Raw genomic sequence first — 19,500 nt, forward strand, 5'->3', positions numbered from 1 at the left:
TGCTTTTATACAAGTAGGCGTATAGCGGAAAAGCATTCGTTCACAGGTCTGCAAATTGTACAGTTACATATACAAACATTACACACAGTTATCAATATATATATTTTGATTTTATCTGTTTTCTGCCGAGACTTTGAAAGCTCAGCTTAGAAAGTTCATAAAGGAAAAAAACAAAAAACTATGAGACTTGAAAACAACATTTTAATTATTTAGAAGTATTCACATATTGAAGTGAGAAGGCAGCCTGCTTGCAGTATGAGTACTACAGAGTATATATAGCTTTTGTTCTTAAATGCTAAAAAGCATTCTTCAGTTTATAGCATGATAGTTTTGGCATTTAAAAAATATAATGTCACAGCTATGATGTTACATCTTTAAAATTCCCAGAACTACATAATGTATATTATAACTTTTCATAACAAGAAGGTAAACAAGTACTTTGATTGCTATATGGAAGTGAAATTTTAAGTACATAAAATGAAAACCATTTAGGAGTTCTTCTGATGACTAGAGATGTTAAGTGTACACTTCCTATTAAAAACCATTATGAATAGAGCATACATTACCATTAGTTCCTTGAGGCAGAGACAAATAGTAACTGCTGCCAAGATTCACTATAGCATCATTTCTCTATAGGGCAAAGAAGACAACTCTCCATTCTAGTTTTATGAAGAATTTCATCAGGAACTTCTGAATATGATTCCAGTGTACTTTCAGCATACAGACTCTAACACACCAAAATGCAGTAGCTATAGGGAATTGCTAAAGCTTTAGCTTAGTACTCAAATCTTTGTTTTAATTGCATACTTTCTGGGGCAAGAACGGGAATATAACAACAGAAGAACTTCGCTATCATTCATCAAGGTTCCTGTTTAGATTAGCAAGAAGAAAAACAAACAGATTGCTTATAAAAGTACCCAGAAAGGAGGCACTAGTTATAACACAAAAGCTGGAGTTCTTATAGGAACAAATTACTCTCAACTTCTATCTAACAAACCAAATTTTAATCTAGTTGCTTTACATTTTCAAATTAGATGTCTAAGGTGCAGACTTACAAATACGGCACTTAAAAGTTATTTCTATATCCACTGGCTACTGCTGGTAAGTATATATATAATTATACCCTGGGAGCTCTCTGCTGTCCAGAGACTCCAGGAGCTTTGTCTCATAAAACACGTGCCCTGGCTCGACTCAGGCCACGTTTACTGTCTACCAGCTATGTCCCCAGCCTGCTTGTTGCAAAGGGTGACCCTTGTGAGTCTGTGACACACAAGCAGAAAAATTACACTTTAATATAGTGTTTTCAGGATTTAAATGGCAGATATCATCATTTTGCCATGGATTTTTGTCATCAAATTGTGTAGGACAGATGTCAGGGAAAAACTAAGCATAACTACTGTTTTGGGGTAAATAACCATTATTTCACACTCAAATATAAAATTCTTCAAATTTAAATTAATGATTACAAAAAAAGTTAAGAGATTTTAAAAAAATCTATATGGAAGAGTTTTAAAATTTAAAAAGTTGAGCACATTTTTAAAATTAAAAAGTTATCAATTTTTTTAAAAATGACATTTTTAAATAACAGCATAAGTGCTTTTGAACTAGCACTTGATTTGTGAGCTTATTAATGTCTTTACAAGTAGAAAATAATCAAAGAGCATATCAAACATGTTACATTTAAATATGCTGATTAAGACCAAAACTTGTAATTACAAAGCTTATTAAAACTGGTCCTGAAATAACTACTGCGCTTAGTTCCGGAAGTAATGTTTCTGGCAATATGTGTATGTTTTTATTAATTTCCCTTGTAAGCACTTCACAGTCAACATTTATCCTGGATTTCCTAACAAAATGAGGTGTCTGTACTTCTGTACTGTACACACTGATAGTACATCTGTTTCTCAATCCCCAGTATATTTTCATTTGAATTTTAGTCAAGTTGAACTGAAAAAATAGGTCTCTAAAATATTATGTCCTTCATTAAAACAAATGGTAAACTAGAATACAAAACCTAAATAAGTCTCTACATTAACAGAAGGGTTGGCGAAATTTGGCAGACAAACCTCACTAAATATTACAAAATCCACAAAGGAAAAAGAAACGAATGAAAAATGCAGAAATCCAAGCTTCATATGTTCTGCATACACGTGGAATTGCTAGTTTAATGATACTGCTTGCTCATTCAAGTGTGCCACTGCACTGGAATTCTAAAGGCACCGCCAGCTTCCACAAAGGTAGGCGTGCAATTCTCAAAAAACAACAGTCATATAATTATTTTTGCTAAACTATTCCCAGCTGGCAAGACTGGATTCACTTAAGTAAACTTTAAGTGGAAGCATGATTACTATAAGTTGTAAACTCATGCAGGGCAATGACTTAAACCTTTCACAAAATTCCGCTGTGAAAGACAAATATTACTTCTGCATTGTGCCTGCAAGGCAAGATAGAAGCATCAACTGTGACTCACTGAAAAGTCATGTTGTAAAACATTCCCAGGTGTAACAGAATTGTGCAATATTTCAATCCATTGGTAATTTCACTATGTGTTATCTTTCCAGGAAAAGGAAAATAAGAGTACATCTAGCTACATTATCATTTTAACATGGAGAAGTAACACATCTTTCAAGTGCATCCAATAGTCCTTCCCATTTACTGTGCACTGCTTTGCACCACGGAGTATTTCTTATGTGTGGTTTATCCAGAGAAAATCCAGCTCTTGCATATCAGAACTATTCCAGGTGTGTGTATCTGGTGCAATCTGATCCTTATCAGGGGCACAAGAACCCAGACCAGTGCGTGGGCCTCGCCACCATGAAATATTCCTGTGAGTGCAAATGCTCCTGAACTCTCAGGCATTCCCTTGCACCCTGAAGCACTCCTTATACTCCATGAAGAGCCAATGGCGTTTGTACCTTTATTAGCCCTCAAATCTTTGTGATTCTGCTGCTCCTTCTTAATTTAGGCAACCTTTGTCCTGCCTCAGTGTCCCTTCTCCTCTTTACAAGTCCTACCTTCTGCCATCATTCTCCCTTGCTATGGCTTTTCTTTCTTCTATTGCTCTTTCCAACTGCTATTTAACTTAGTGACCTCAACCTCTTCAGCTACCCAGCATGGGGCCACCCAAGGCCTCAAAGGAACAACATGGCTCATCAAAGCAGACTAAGTAGCCAAAACCTCCATAGCAGCAGGACAATGTAGTGGTGGTGCTATAGCGAAGTCACTCATCACAAAGACTATGACAGGCCAAATGAACAGTGTTGCCTAAAGTTCAAAAGATGAAGACTGTCCTTCTTAAGACTTGACAGACTAGATAGGTCTTGAACATGTCTTTGGGTGGGACAACACCACTAAGACTGCTGCCCATGATCATTGTATGGAAGAGTGCAGAGGATAAAAGCTACCTGTGCTGCTCTGAAGGTCCTGTTCTCAGAATTTAAAAATACCCCTGTGAAGGAGCATCGGCATACACAGACTTCGCTTCTGCATCATCCCCACTGCAGCCCTCATCAACAGCTCCCTGTGACAGGGCCCATGATTTCCACTAAGGTATGCATGCATAATGCCTTCTTACACAACTTCTTAGGGTAGAAGAGAAGAAAGGAATATACAAAGCTTCAGGTGGAACCACAGAATTAGCGTTGGGACTGCAGAGGTGATTAAGATTTGGTTTGACCTGGAGAGCTGCTAGAACAACAGCACAAAGACTGATAATATGGTATCAGTACCATGTCATTAAAATCTCATTCACAGTTTCCTAACTATCAGTGCAGACTAGTACAGGCTGCAGTGGTTTCAACTAACTTGGGCTGTGAGACTTTAGGAGGCTGATGCTGTGTTTCTAATAGTGATTATCTCCCCACCTTTGCACTCTAATAAGCATGGCAAGTTTAATGGCTCCCTGCCCTTCATCTAACATTAATGTTAAACACTCGTGGCACAGTCCTCACGCCTCATTCACACACCTTTCTGCCTTTACATCCTGCACAGCACTGAGTAGTCAGCTTGGGTTTGGGGAGGCAGGCGGTGGGTGCAGAGCTCCTTTTCTTCAAGCTTTCTGTGGGCTACCAATACCCACGATATCAGCTGCACATCATGTACCCCATGGAGGATAGAAAGGGGTGCCCTACCACATCTCATACGCTATGAGTCTACAGCCTGTATCATAACAGCGTGAGATGGGAATGCAGATAAACATTCCCTTCAGTGGAGGCTAGAAAAATAAGCAAGGAATAGACATCACCACAAGAGATGTTTTCTGCCCTCTCCATTTTAATTGCCTAGCACTAGCCCTCCTGCCTACACTCCCTGAGCAAATGCCTAGAGCTCTGCTTTCCCTCAGCCCAGCAGTCAGAGAAGAGAGACTCCTTTCTGACATCTCCTATACACATGGTCTGTGAGAAGAGGCTTCAGAAGAGGGTGTCGAAGACCTTGATTAGGATTCTGCTCACAGTGAACTTGCTCACTCATTTCAAACCACATGCCTAGTTGGGATTTTCAGGTCAAGGAATGAGACTAGACCTGGCTCAAAGCAAAATCCTGGAAGCATGATAAGTGTAGCTACAGGTCCACAGCAACAACTGCTTTCAGCTATTAATCTGCTTCTTTTGTGCTTTGCTAATTACCAACACAGAGAAAATCTAAAACTACATGAAATTAATAAATGCTGTAAAGAAGTTGAAATATAATAAACACAAAACCAAACACAGGCCATGCCATTCTAACCAGCAAGATCTGCAGAGCACAATTCAGGAATATTCTGCATTTTAAAGGTGAATAGACCAAAAAAAGATGTAATTTATTAAGCTCAGCGGTAACGATCTGGGTAGTATATCATATGAATGGAAATAGGAATTAATGGAAGAATCCCATCATTGACACCTGGTAAACAAAAGTAACTTAGCTTTATGTCATTAACCTTTTCAGAATAGCTACTTTTAAGTGCATTAGCACTACTGAGACATATACTCATTTCCAGAGGAACAAATCCAATACTATACATATATGATTTATTTATATATATATATAAAACACATACTGCTTATTTTCTGGGACAGTTATCCATAACATTGTGACTAAGGAAACTACATGCTCCTTGAAAGAAAAAAAAAAAAAAAAGAAATCACTTACTGTAACAGAATCAAGTTTTTGTTTCACCTTCTGCATTCTCATTGATGCTCTTGCAACGCTGACGAATTGATCTGCTGGGGACATTGTTGAACTCTGTTGCATGGGAATTTCAGAAAAACTGCTAAAAATTTGTGGCCCTCTTGGTGCAGCTGTGGTAATTGTTGAGCTAAGATCTTTTACAATTTCAGCTTCCAGCTGTGCAACTGTAGAAACAAACAATATTCATGTCAGATGAAATCTTAAACTGTATTAAAAAGATAATGAAAAAAAAAAGAAAACAACTAATTTGAATGGTCACCATCATAGCCAGCCATGTCTTTACTGAAAGACCATCAATGTGTAACAGTAGCACTAGTGAGAGAACTTCAGAATGACACATTTGACAATCCTAACTCCTTGCAATAACGTCTCCTTTCCATTAATTTGTGTTCAGTAACTGCTCTGACTGAACTGATTTTATTGTACTGTTGATAAACATTGCTGCTCTGTGTGAAGAAGAGAGGAATTTTTGTTTTGCTCTGTTTTAAAAGCAAGAAGTATATTGTTTGTAATCCATTTAAGTGAGCCCTTTTGCTAGGTATACTTTGAACTACAACCTTTTTCAGCCTAGTTCGGGGGAGCTTACTACACTTGAAAAACTCCAAGGGTGTTAAATAAGTATACAGGCACAAAAGTCATTCTTAGGAAGGAGCCTAACCTTCCTGAAGAGGATACTTTTGATGATAGTTGTCTCACTCTTATTTAAACAACATTTTGATTTTACAACTTTTATTTTCTGGTCTCAGGCCAACAAAGGTTAACAGGATTTTTCACAAAAGTTTTGCCCAGGATATTTATAAAGCTTTGATCTATGCAGAACACTGTTACTGCTAGAGCCTTAAAAACTGTGCCAGTGACTAAAATTAGTATTACTATATGATTAACTCTTTCAACTCTAATGCAGTAAGAGCATCTTCTGAAAGCGTGTGCTTTTAACCAAAAAAGGAACAAAAAGTTAGTACAGGCAACAGAGAAACGACCACAACCTATGCAAAGTCTTACTGCCACCAGCGACTTAGTTAAAAAGTCAGACTATAGAAATATCTACCAGTATGATCTCTAAATATAAACACATTTGTATTAAAATTACACAAAGTTTGGAGGAAAGAAAAAAAAAAAGTCAGAGTATATTAGTGAGACTAATTTTCCATTAATACAGCAAGTAAAGAGTGCAGATACCTTACTGGGTTGAAGTTTAGCACTGAATATTAACTATGAAGTCATTCCACTTTACTTTCCTGTACAAGTCACACAGTTCAATAGACAAATAACCTAAACTGTGAGATTTGATATGAGTAATCTCATTAGTACATGTTATTTAAAAAGCTAATGTAAAAAGACAACTCTAACTTTACAAAAAGATGTATGCTGCAAATAAAAGAATTAGATATAATTCACTCTATAAATATATACCTAGTTATAATTCACAGATACTTATAATTTGCTGTATAAATCATAGTAACATTATCTACCATCAAGATATAATACAAACTCTGAAACTATGCCCTTAATTGAAAGAATGACACTGCTTAATCTAACCACAAAAACACAAGACCAGAGAAGCTTGCAAAGGACCTTCTGGATTTTATCTTGCAAACCAAAAATGCAAAGGCAGAGTCTATCGCCATCTCTTCTTTAACATATAGATAACACGAGGTATAAACCTATCTGTCACATAATCACAGCAGAGACTTATCTATCCAGAGAACTTCTACCTAGAACAACAAGCAAACAAGCACACTTAATCATGTTGCATTCACATGTATCCACTTCCATACAGCTCCTCAAAATTGCTTGTAAGGTAGTCAGAATATTACATTTCAGCATTACAAAATGCTGAGATTTCCAGGAAGCTATTCATTAATTTTCAAAACAATCATATTGTCTGGCTCCATAAGCCACCCTGATACTGAAAAGGGGATTCTAGACATTCATGTAGCACTGCCTGCATACTATAGTACTGTAAGCATCACATAGAGTAAAATACAATAGCAGTTTTAAAGCAATGAAGTCAGTTATAAGTAAAATTTTAAACTGTTTTTAGAGATTTCTGTGTAAATTATACAAGAATCTTTGAAGTTGGAAAAGACCCCTGGAGACTGTGCAGTCCAAGCCTCAGCTCAAAACCAAGTAACCTAGAGGAGGTTGTTCAGAATCTCATCCAGTGAGGCCTTTGAGATCTCCACACTTAGAGATGCATATTATTTCACTTTGTTTTTGCTTCAAAAGAAATAAAAACACTAGTAAATCACTTCTAAAAAATAAATATTTATAGTTGCATCAAAAAAGTTTCTACTGTACCTTTATAATCATAAATGTACACAAGTATGGGCTGGTTTTGACCAAAGGCACAAAATGACACCATGTGTTCATGTGGATGAAAGGCAACATCACGAAGTGGAGATGTGAAGGAGAGTTCAGAATATACGGCCACCTGATCACCTACAGAAGCAAAGTACAGCATGAAAACATATTTGATGTAGTTAACTTATTGCAACAATTTGTAGAGTGGCAAAACATTAGAGGAAATGTATTTATTTAGCTTTTAAATAGAGAATGCTTTTGAAATTCTTTCTTTTTTTTCCCCCCCATGAAGGTAGAGTGATCCTCTACGTAAAAGGCCAAAGACATACCACAACACTACATAAATGATACTTAACTGTAATATGGCAGAATTCACTTTGGTAGAATTCAAGCACTTGAGTGTAATGCTGTTTGGACTGGCCATAGCTCATATTACTGCAGTGTGCTGGCTGACACGGCACTGTAAATATGTACTTCTTCAGTCGAGTGAAAATTAATATTTGCCATAAGACAAAAAAAATACTAGCTTTTAGATCATTGAATAAAGTCAGAGAAATAGGTGCAGTTCCAACCGCACTAAATGCAGGAAAACCCAGAGGATGCATCAGGTTAGTTGAGTTGTGCTGTCCTGATAAGCAAGTTGCAGAAAGGTGGTGTTCCACAGTATTTGTTTATGCCTGCATTTTGCCAGGAGATAGTGATCTTAGCAGTAGATTCCCATAATATGACTTTGGCAACAGCAGTGAAAGTTGAGCAAAATATTATTAAAAAAAAAAAAAAAAGCTCTTGACAGCATTATGAATGAAGTTCAGTGTGTAAGCAAGACTCAGGGCCTATTTAAAAAAAATGAGATTTCACTTTATACATTTATCTTTTAAATGTTTTAGACAAATTGTGCAGTGGTATAAATGCATGCTAATTTAGTTGGAATCACTAAAAGAAATTCAACCCAGGACTGATGTTAAGTTTTAAAACAGCTAGTTTTTTTTACTTTAAAAAAATATTTAGACTTCAGCTGGAGAAAATATAATGCCATCAAAAATCAGACTGCTTCTGTTACCTCCTGCTGTCATTTTTGCCTCTTGTACCTTACTGTGCAACAAAGACTACAACTCTATCTTATCTATATATGCTTTGCTTAAGATGTTTCCAGGAAGACTTTGGTAGTTACTTGAAAACTGTATAGGTCAGGCATTCTTCTGGCATAATTAACGAAGAAAGTTTGTATGCTGAAGTCTTTGGGAAGGAGAAAGTTGTTCTCAACTTTCTAACCCCCAAATCCTCCCCCTCTCCCCGCAAAATAACAGAAGGTCTGTTTTAACTTAAACATTTTTGTGATTTCTAAGACCCTCATCAATATATTAAAAAAACAGCAATACACAAGCCTAAGGTTCTCCATTTCTGCTGGATATAAATAAATAGACAGAAGTAACATCTGTTTTCTCCTCTAGAGAATTACATCAATAAGATCTTAGAGGAGAGGATTAACAATACATCTTTTAAAAGGTGGAGTAAAGGTTTAAGGATGTCAGAACATCTTACTGAATATTTATTCCATACCAAGTACATTTCAGGAAAGCTTACCAAAATCTATCCCTTCAGCCTTGACAGCCCCACTCAATAGTATAAAACATTTAGTTACCTGTTTCTGGATTCCAAACATATGCCTTTCCATCCTCACTTCCTGAAAGAAGGAATGAACCACATGGCGTCAAGGTGCTGTGAATCTTTTCTCTGTAATTTGTGGCACCTATATATTTCTTTGTAGCCAAGCTAAAGATAAAGAATAGTTTACAATTGTGGCAAATATTTTCATAAGAAACAATCAAATATTTTATCTATCAGTATTTCCTTCTGCACATCAGAAAAAAAAAAAAAATCAATACGCATTGCGCCCAAAGTAGATAATGCAATGCCACGTTTTGCAAACTACAGTTGTTCACCCTTCCTTTTCCCTGGCTTTTATAATGTGCCTGAAATTACATATCAAAATTTAAATCATTGCCTTTGGTTACGGTAAGGAAATTTTCAGATTTAAAGCATGGCAATAGTTATTTGCACCTTCTTGATCCTTGGCTTTGGAGAAAATGTCTCCTTGACTACAAAAACAGCAATACAATCAACACACTTCAGGCAGTAATAGTAATTACTTTACAATTAATGTTGCTATTGTTAATATTATTTAGCTGCTTAGGAATCCCAGTCTTCTTCAGATACACTACTGGTCAGCGTAGTACTAATGACCTAACTGCTGATAAACATTCTGCAGGAATCAGGTAACAAAATTTGTAATCAGATTTACACAAAGGAGAAAAAAAAAAAAAAAAAGAAGCATAAGCAAGTTGCTTAAAAGAGGTTGTCTCAAGAATGAGGAGCAATTTGGAAAAAAATATGAGTTCACAATCAAAATGGAGGCTAATACAGGAATAAGAGAGTAAACAGAGTTTGAGGCAGGGGAGCAGGGATAGGTCACGACAGCCCTCAAAGGAAGAAGGTAATTTTTAAAATGTGATTGTTACTGCAGAAATAACAGAGATGTTGGGGGAAGCACATCACTTGACAAGCAAGAGAAAAGGGATACTTTAATGATCATTGTACAAGACCATATCAGTTCACATAATAGTTTTAGTTGCCTGAATGAGTAGGAAAGATACTATCTTTGAGATGTCATGTAGAACAAATCTACAAGATGTCAGACTAACTTGCATATGAATATTTAAGAAGTCTGAACCAAAACCAAATCCCTGATCACCTGAGTGACAGGATACTAACATTATCCACAAAGATCAAAAAAGTAAGTTGAAAGAGGACAATTAAGAACAACTAGCTGCCACTCGAAGTAAATTATGCTGATCTGTGACCTCCACCCCCTCTTTTCTCATGCAGGGAAAGAGCAGTTAATGCTGACGTGTAAAATTATCACTGCTGGGCATCCGACCTCACGCTTTATCGATAGGCTTAGGCTAAAGCAGCTGTGGTCTAAGCAGCAGTCCTGCTGCTGTCCTCTCCACCCTTATTTTCCCAGGCTCTCCCTTGTTCCTTCTCTAGCGTTTTGGCAGCCATCGGACAAGTTGGATCAGATAATTGATTCAACTGAAGACTAATTATTTGTTTTTTAGGCTGCTTTTTTTGTCAGATCATTTCACGGATCTGCCTTAATCCTGTACCACAAGATCTCTAGAGCTGATAAAGCGGAAATGTTGGGAATATAGGGCCAAAGGTATGTGGGATGAGGCAAAGAAGAGATGGGGATCCTATTGATAGGCTGGCTTAAAATAATAGTGAAGCTTATAAAAAGTTTGCCCTTTCTAATAAGCTAATACACATCTCCATTTTCCTCTCACAAACTACAACTCTCTGCACTCTTCTGGAACGTCAGTGATCAAAGACCATCAGCTTCAATAAACAAAGCAAAACAAACAAACAAAAAAACCCACATAATCCCACTATTAATTCATACATTTCATGTTCGGACTGCATGGATAGTCTGGCCTTCTGTCATCATCACTCTAATTTATTTTTTATTGTAAAGCTGAAAAATGAACTATAAGACTGGAAAGTCTTCAGCTAGTTCAAACACTCAATCCATATTCTAAGAATGAGATTTCCTGAAAGAGCGTATATGTGTGCATTCTAAAGAACATGGTTTCTTGTGCTGTCGGAGTCTAAAAGGTATTTCCCCCAGGCAGCTTCATGTAGAACACCAGGGGCCTTTCGTTGTCTGCATGTGTGCAGGGAGAGGTAGGCATAAAATTCGGGATGAATCATTTACAAAGAGTGTTCATCTCTTTAACATGACACTGCAGAAGGGAAGGTTTGGCAGTATCTTACCAATCTAAATAAATAATTGGTTGCAGGGAGTAAAGAAGATAGGGCCAGACTCTTCTCACAGGTACCTAGTGAAAGGGCAAGTGGCAACAGGCACAAATTGAAATATAGCAAATTCAATTTAAACACAAGAAAAAACATTTTTTCCTGTGAACATGAACAAACTCAACAACTGAACAGCTGACCAGAATTCTTATGGACTCTCTGTCTCTGGACAGAGACTCAAATCCCAACTGGACAACATCCTGAGCAATGTGCTATATGTGCCTGTTTTGAACAGCTGTGATGCACTACACAAACTCCAGAAGTCCTTTCCAACCTCAATGACTATGTGATTCTGTAACCCTCTTGTCTTTCTATCATAGCTAGTTATTAAAGCAGTATGTTCTAAGGGAATATGTTTTGGGAATAAGAAAATCATCAACAATTATGCTGAAATATCTCCCCACCTAATCAATACAGCATACCAGATATATTTAATATAAGTATTATTTAATATCCATGATGACAATCTTCATTCCATTTTTATCACCAAAACACACTTTTTAGAGTCTAACAAAAGAGGAACTAAAACATGAATAAATAAATGTAATTACTTCAGAGCTATTTCAGACCCAGATTATACTTTTTAAGGGATAATTTACTCTTGAAGAGACTAGGGCCTTCATTTTCAGGCTTTCTTAAACTCCCAAGTTATCCAGGCATTTCTGAATATTCTATCTATCTGAAACGACTTACCCAACATCACACAAAAGGTTTGTAACACAGCAGGGTTTTGAAATCATTTCCTAACCCTGATATTGCTATCCTTAATTATCAGGACATCTTTTTTCTCTACACTTTCTTCTTTATTAATAATTTTATGGCACCTTATATCCTTGCCAGTAGTTTTTAAAACAGAAGAAATTATGCACTGATACCAAAATCTACTTACATTCTGAGATCCATAATTCTCAGGGTACTGTCTTTGGCGTGGATTAATAAACGTCTTCCATTTGGGTGTACCTCTAAATGATTTATTGGAGTTCCTTTAATATCATTTTCTTTTATTTCCTTTTTTTTTTAAAAAAAAACAGACAATAAAATAATAAATTCTGTTATAAGGTATCATTAATTTTGAAAAAAATGGAAAACATAGTAAAAAATGAAAACAAATACAGTACGAATTTTAATTTCTGTGTTTTAAAACTCATGCTTGCATCCTTTAATTCATTTTAGTCTTGCATTATTTTTTTCCTCCTCCTTCGCTGTTCAATTAAGAAACAGCCTGTACCTAGAATAAGGCACTATATCCTAGGCAATCAAATTTCACAACCACAAGACAGATTGTATTATGTCTATGAACTTCTGAAACATGCTTGATGACAGAAAAGCTGATTGAACATTTGAGAATAAGCCTAACACACTGTCATCTGCTAATGTTATGTTATTAAATCTTGAGCGTTTTTTATGCTTTACATACATAAAAATAAAAGTTACACGACAATCCATAAATCCTAACTCTGTAAACACCTTTCTAGTTAAACAAAGAATAACATATAGAAATAACTGAATGTAAATCAGGTGACCAGATTTGCAACAGTACACATAAAAATTACAAAACTTATTCAAGGAATTTGTATACCTTATTAATGCTCCAGTGTTGGAACAGATGTTGAGAACTTCCTTTTACAAAAGTATCCCAAACTATAATCAATCCCGAACTATCTCCTGAGAACATGTGGAGCCCTGTAAAATAATAACTACATACAACCAAAAGAACGCCAAGCAAAAGAACAAACAAAGGAAAGGGATGCAAGAACAAGAAACAGCTTCTTCTATTACATTGTGAATAGGCAAACACCATTTTTTCCTCTCTTTTCCTATGATATATTCAGTGCAAATACATTTTGTTCACATTGCATGACAAAAGTTGATACCGTGAATGTAGATTTAGCTAGTAATAAGTCAAATATTGGGATGCAGAATATTTTATTAAATTTCTTCACTTTTTATCATCTTCTAGGAACCATGAAAAATGAGAATGTTTACCTCAGTGAGCTTTATATGATATTTTAGTGCTTATGTATGCATTGAATACACTCATTGAGAGCATCTTGAACAAGAACAAATACTCTTTCTCAGAAGGTGTTCTTGTATTATGTAGAAACACTTACCCCTTATTAAAAGTGTCACACTCCTCTTCCTGGTATCTTCTCCCATTTATCCAAATCTGCCTTTTTCCCAGTGTATTTCTACAATAACTTTCCATCTGTACCCTGATGCATTTTTGTCCTCTGAACAGTAGCTTCTAGGCTTTATTTTCTGCTTATTTTTGCTATAACATGTCCAAAACATTAGCTACTAATAAAAACGGCTTGTAGAGGCAAGGAAAACTAAACTATTTTCAAAACTTGCCTAGTCATCACTGCTCAATAACTACGCATTTATCTGCTTGTCATTCCTATTCCAGAATATTCTTAATTGATATCAGGGTTTTGTGTTTGCTTAAAGTAATCCCAAATAAGGCAGCACACTAACCCATTCATTGCAAACACAGATAAAACTATTCTATTCCATTTAAGTATTTCATGCCACCTCTATGAAACTAGAAATGCTTAAGTTGGTTTTCAACAGAAATGAAAAAAAAGCAATAAAGTAACTCTGAGAAAATACCTTCTGCATCAAAACAGAGTGTGTTGATGAAGGTTTTGTGACCATCAAGCTCCTGTAGCAGTTGCCCATGGATGTCTTTCACTTTTGCATTCCATATTCTAATCACAGAGTCGTAACATCCTGTCACAACCAAAGAGTTTGCCGTTGGGTGGTACTTGGCAGTATAAACAAATGAAGGATGAGGGAAAACTCTTACAGCAGATGTAGCCTGGGTTTCAATTTTCCACATTCTAAAAGGAAAGGAATTCAGAATAATTACTGTATAAAGTAATCACAAGCAGAGCAACATATAACTAACGAACGCCATAGTCTGTGCTAATATGGCTTGAGGCAAATGCATGGAAACACTCAGTGGTACCTGCCAAATCCTGGCATTCTTTTACAATCTTTTAATAAGGTATTTTCTAACAAGAATTGGGATATTGCCTATGATTCTCTCTTTAAAGTAAATTCATGACCAGATGAATCACATCTTATTCAATAGACGTTTTGCATTTTGAATATTTTAAAATGTGCAAAGTGTTCCAAGGCATGTATCAGTTTCTTTCCTTCAGGAGTTAAATTATTAAGATATTTGGGGATATCATTCATTAAAAAAAAAAAAAAACACACACACACACGGAACAAACAAACAAAAAAAGCCCTAAGGGATATTTAGAATCACTAAATAGATATAAAAGCTGCGAGGGTTTTGAAGAACAGTTACCTACCAAAAACTGATTGCAATCTCAAGGAGATTTTCTTCTGTTCTGAATCTCTTTATCTATTTCCTATCATTCACACCCATAGCCATAAGCTAATAGTTTTCTTAGGAAGTATTCTTTTTGCACCTATATATTTTATTATGGAGCCCTCCCACCAGAAGAGTTCATAACGAAGGGTGCTCAGATCATGAAACCCAGGTAGACAGCACATTTCAGAGAACACACAGTTACACACTAAGGAAGGTAACTCTGACTGTTGTCCTTCCAAGCTTTGTTTCTGGTGACAGTGGAAGAATTTTAAGTTTAACGTGAGGTGGATTAAAAACGCTGAAGTGTTTACTACATAATTCCTGTAAACAGAGTCTCTAAAAATATAATGATTCAATTGCAACTTCATACACGAAAGTCACAGACAGTCTACCCAGCTTTTAAATGGTTTTTCTCTGACTGTAAACAAGTTTATCATTGCTTGAAGTGTCAATTAACATTATACTGAGGGAGCTGCGGGGGAGAAAACTAGAGGTTACCAAATTCACTTAAATGGTAACCAGGAATAATGGGGGACAAAAGTTTTGGTTTGCGATGAGAAAAGTTTCCAAGGTAATGCTGTCCACATATGACCATGTTCATATAAAGGAGTCACATAACTTTGCAAATATCCCTTCCCTCCAAGTTGCCTTAGAATTCCAGCAGAGAGATGACACAGGAAGCAAACTGACCTGGCTTTAGAACAGCAGGGTGCCTTTCCTACTAATCCTCCAGCTCTACCATGTTTCTGCGACAAAATAACAGTGAACAGCGTAGAAATACCTCGCCTGAACTTATGACTTTTTTTTTTTAAAACTAAAAAAAGCACTTAAAACTACACACAAGAAATACAGGAACTAACAAATCATACTGGGACGATGCACAGTACACTGAAAAGGAGGCAGGCCAATAAAGTTGCATCTTGCTACCACAAACTGTAAAAAGAACGGAGGTACATTCAGGCCTTCTCTCTCTTTCTCTGCATGTATATATACTGTGTGCGTGTGTGTGTGTGTGTGTGTGTGTGAGAGAGAGAGAGAGAGAGACAGAGAGAGAGAAACTGACTGGAATCGGTATTAATTTCAGTACCAAAAATTCTGGTTTAATCAGCATCTAAAGCAAAAATAATATAAATGGGCAAACACTCAAAATACTTTTTTTTTTTTATTACCACATGCAAGCAGTAATCAGTGGGAAAAATAAAAATAAAACAGTTCCACACATAGAATGTATCATTCAACAATTCCTCTGGCATTTTAGTTATGCAATTGCCTGTAGCATTACAAGTTGCATAACAGAAACAACAGATAGAATCTGAAGAATTCAAAAGAAAAAAAACAAAAACAAAAAACAAACATAAGCCCACTATGAAAACCTATGCAGTGTTCTTAATAAAGTTGTGTGGTGTTATAACCATATTTTTTATGTTTTTTTTTTCTATAGTTTGGAGCATTTTCTTTTAAACCTCAAACTAGATTTTCAACATTAACAGTGCATTAAAGTACACTTTTTAATTATAGAGAAAAAATGATAAACATTCAGTCTCAAAAATACCTTAGCACTAGAGTAATTTAGCTTGAATTATTTAGCTGTATATCCCAAAATCTAATAAACTACATACATATAATGTGTCCAATTTAAACACATTATATGAATCTTTGATTTATAATAGTCTTCCTCATGTTCAAATTTGTAAACCAATCCTGCATTAATAATACGATAATTTCTTCAATAATATATTCTACTGATTTCTTGGAACATAAATTGATTAATTTGGGTGCTGTACCGTGCCACTGAACTAGATCCTACAGTTACTAGAAAAACTTCACTCTCAAACATATATACATTAAAGATTGGTAGAGTAAATACAGCACAACTAACTGTTATAAAAATCACACTGCAATAACTTTTAATTAAAATCTCCCAGCACAGAAGTAGTTACCTGTAGAAACATGCCACAGGGTGACTACTATTTTTTTTTTTTTGCCATTGGGGGGGGGGGGGGGGGCGGGTCATGACACTATTTACCAGAACATTTCAGTCGTACTGACCTGACGGTGCAATCAGAAGATGCAGTAAGAAGGCATTGATTATCTTTTGACCAGCAGAGATCATAGACTATGTTAAGATGACCATAAAATTCTCTCAGGTATTGTCCAGAAGGAATTTCATACACTAGTGAAAGTTTAAATAAATAATAAAAAAATATTTACCAGCAGTATTTATCAGTCATATGTGAGTATCAGTGCAAAGTATAGTTCAGTCTTTGGCTACGTTTCTGCTAACATAAGTCAACTACTTTCCTTCAGCTTCTCGTTTCCAGAGATCAAGTCCTTGCTAGATATGCATGCAGAGCAAGCACACACTTCCATCTAGTGGTATCAGGGTGTCACTAACATATTAACCTTTAAGAAATTGGTTCCACCTGGTTTAAATTAGAGAATGATTGCAGAGGTTTTTTGACTGCTACCTGAACAGTCTTAGAAAAATATTAACATAGAGATTGTTTTCTGTTGCTGTGTAGTAAAGTAATATAAATTTACTGTATCTTGCATTTAAACATTTATTCTCATGCAATTAAAATATTGTTCTCTATAATAAAATCTCAGAAGTCTTATGCTGGGTTCCAGTACTATGTAATTTGGGGCATCTGTGAGAAGCAGCCCCTAGTTTAAATAATATGGAATAATCGCAGTTCCAGATGAACAGTCTGGGAACATGGAAAACAGCAGCCTCCAGTGGTCTCTCTGGAGATGCCAGTATGCCCAGGTATCTTGGCTTTCAAAATAAGACATTTAAAAAGCTTTACATAAGTCTCATGGGGGTGGAGTGTGTTACTGAAAAATTATGGCCTCATTATCAGCAAACCTTATTAAAACCTCATTATCAGCAAACATTTTTTGTGTGTGCAAACTGAATTTCTATTTCTATGAGAACTCTGTGCAGAACTGACAGGATTTTGTGGCCTTAATATTGTGTCTATACTTAAATTGTGTGTATGTTACCATGCACAAAAGCCAACTGCTCAAACAAGAACATTTTTCTGCAGAATGCTTAACACAGGGAAAAAAAAACTAAATTAAATTACAAAATGTCTAAGCTGATTTTTAAAAATAACGTTTTTCCTTTAATTCTAACCTACATGAATTATTGGGGGCAGAGGGAAGGAGAATGTGTCTTTAACTTACAAATAATGGGATAGCCATTCCTTCCTGCACATGCTGCTGCCAATGTTTTCCCATCATGAGAGAAACGAATACAGAAACAGCCCATATCTCCTCCGCGCAGTGAAAACAGGTGCTTGTTTGGTATGCGACAAACCTAGTTTTTCAGGTAAGAATTATGACTTCACTCAGTTATGAACACTAATTATCCAATAACTAAAGCACATTTGCACTTCTTGTCATGCGTAGGTTTTAGAGAGCTACTGATACCCTAAGCAAATTTAAAGCAAAAAATCCATCCGGTCAACAGACCGTTGTGTCATAAAACACAGGCCCCATTTAGTTTGCATTAATTTCTGTTCAATTAGATTTTATTTCTAACAAATAACATTTTCTAAAAATCTAAAACCAAAGTGATTTCCATAATTTTAAGAGATATTTAAAAACAATTACCCTCACTTACACTGTAGAGTTAGATCATATGTCTAATATTCTAAGCCCCCAAAATTTAAAGCTACTTACAGTTCTGTAAACTCAGAAAAGTAACTACATGCAGACAAAACTTTTTTTTCTATCATACATCTTTGGCATTTTTCATATAAATCCCAGTTCCCTTTTTTCACCCCCACAAATAACTGGAGATGAAACATTTTCACTGTTTTTTTCCTAAAAAAAAATAAATTTAAAGTTTGAAGGGAAATTACTTACTGAAACTTTTTCACATGACAGCACACAACAAAATGTATCACTGCTACTCAGCTCATCAATGGGTGCATGGATTAGTTTAAGAATAAACGTGCTAAATTTTAATTTTATGATGGCAAGTCAGCATTCTTAGAACCTTACTTCACTTCGTGGAACACACGCTTATTAGTAACACAGCAGAATGTATCTTGAGAAGCTTTCTGAGAAGCAATGAACAGTGGCATATATACACAAGCTTTAAATATCTTGCCATTTTTATATGACTATTTCCATTGTATCAACATTGACTTGTTGATTCTTCACTGTTTTATCATTATCAGACATCACCGGGAAATAACGTGATGTCCATATATACCTAACTTGTTCTTTTTGAAACAATCTGTACAGGTTTATGGTACGGAAACAAAACAAAAATCAACATTCTTTTGTAAGCAAGCGGATCTTAGAAAATAGGCTCATCGTTTGAATTGCTATAGACTGGTGAAATTATGCTGATGCCATCAATAAAACACGTGAAATCATTGCAGGCACATTCCATGTGGGGTTGCAAAAAGATTTCCATTTCATGATTACTAATTTCCAAAAGTGATCTGAGAGGTGGTATGAAGTCAGCACATCTTTATAATAAGGTTCATAAATATAATTCCTTCAGAATTCTATTATACTGTTAAAACACCCTTTCTTTAGTGAGCAAATAATGATAAGGACCCAACCAACCAATCAACCAAGAAAATTCATGAAAGAAGCTGAGATCCGAGAACTGCTTTTCTGTCTTCATGCCACTTCCTTAATAGCCCTATTCTTTCAAATTCCTAAATTATTTTGGAAAAAAATCATGTGACTGTCCTGGGTAAAAAATGGTTAAATTATCCAAACTTGATTTGCATAGAAAGCTAAGCCTCCTCTATGTCTGAGGTTTTATTATATTTTATATTTTGTTGATT

The 19,500-nt window shown here is 35.7% G+C and overlaps 1 protein-coding gene across 2 annotated transcripts in view; it reads right to left on the reverse strand.

Annotated features, from left to right (window-relative positions):
• AHI1 (Abelson helper integration site 1) overlaps positions 1–19,500 on the reverse strand; it is an 82,761-nt gene that overhangs the window by 48,372 nt on the left and 14,889 nt on the right. For both annotated transcript variants that reach the window (XM_088529858.1, XM_088529857.1), the window contains exons 11-18: positions 17,876–18,008; positions 16,739–16,862; positions 13,957–14,186; positions 12,926–13,029; positions 12,236–12,354; positions 9,116–9,246; positions 7,471–7,611; positions 5,131–5,333 (exon numbers count right to left, since the gene is read on the reverse strand). In XM_088529858.1, the coding sequence (XP_088385984.1) occupies positions 5,131–5,333; positions 7,471–7,611; positions 9,116–9,246; positions 12,236–12,354; positions 12,926–13,029; positions 13,957–14,186; positions 16,739–16,862; positions 17,876–18,008 (1,185 nt within the window). The remainder of the gene's footprint in view (positions 1–5,130; positions 5,334–7,470; positions 7,612–9,115; positions 9,247–12,235; positions 12,355–12,925; positions 13,030–13,956; positions 14,187–16,738; positions 16,863–17,875; positions 18,009–19,500) is intronic.

Source organism: Tinamus guttatus, unplaced genomic scaffold (genome assembly GCF_059628265.1).
Source record: "Tinamus guttatus ecotype Peru unplaced genomic scaffold, ASM5962826v1 Tinamus_guttatus_pri_ptg000351l, whole genome shotgun sequence".
NCBI lineage: Eukaryota > Metazoa > Chordata > Aves > Tinamiformes > Tinamidae > Tinamus > Tinamus guttatus.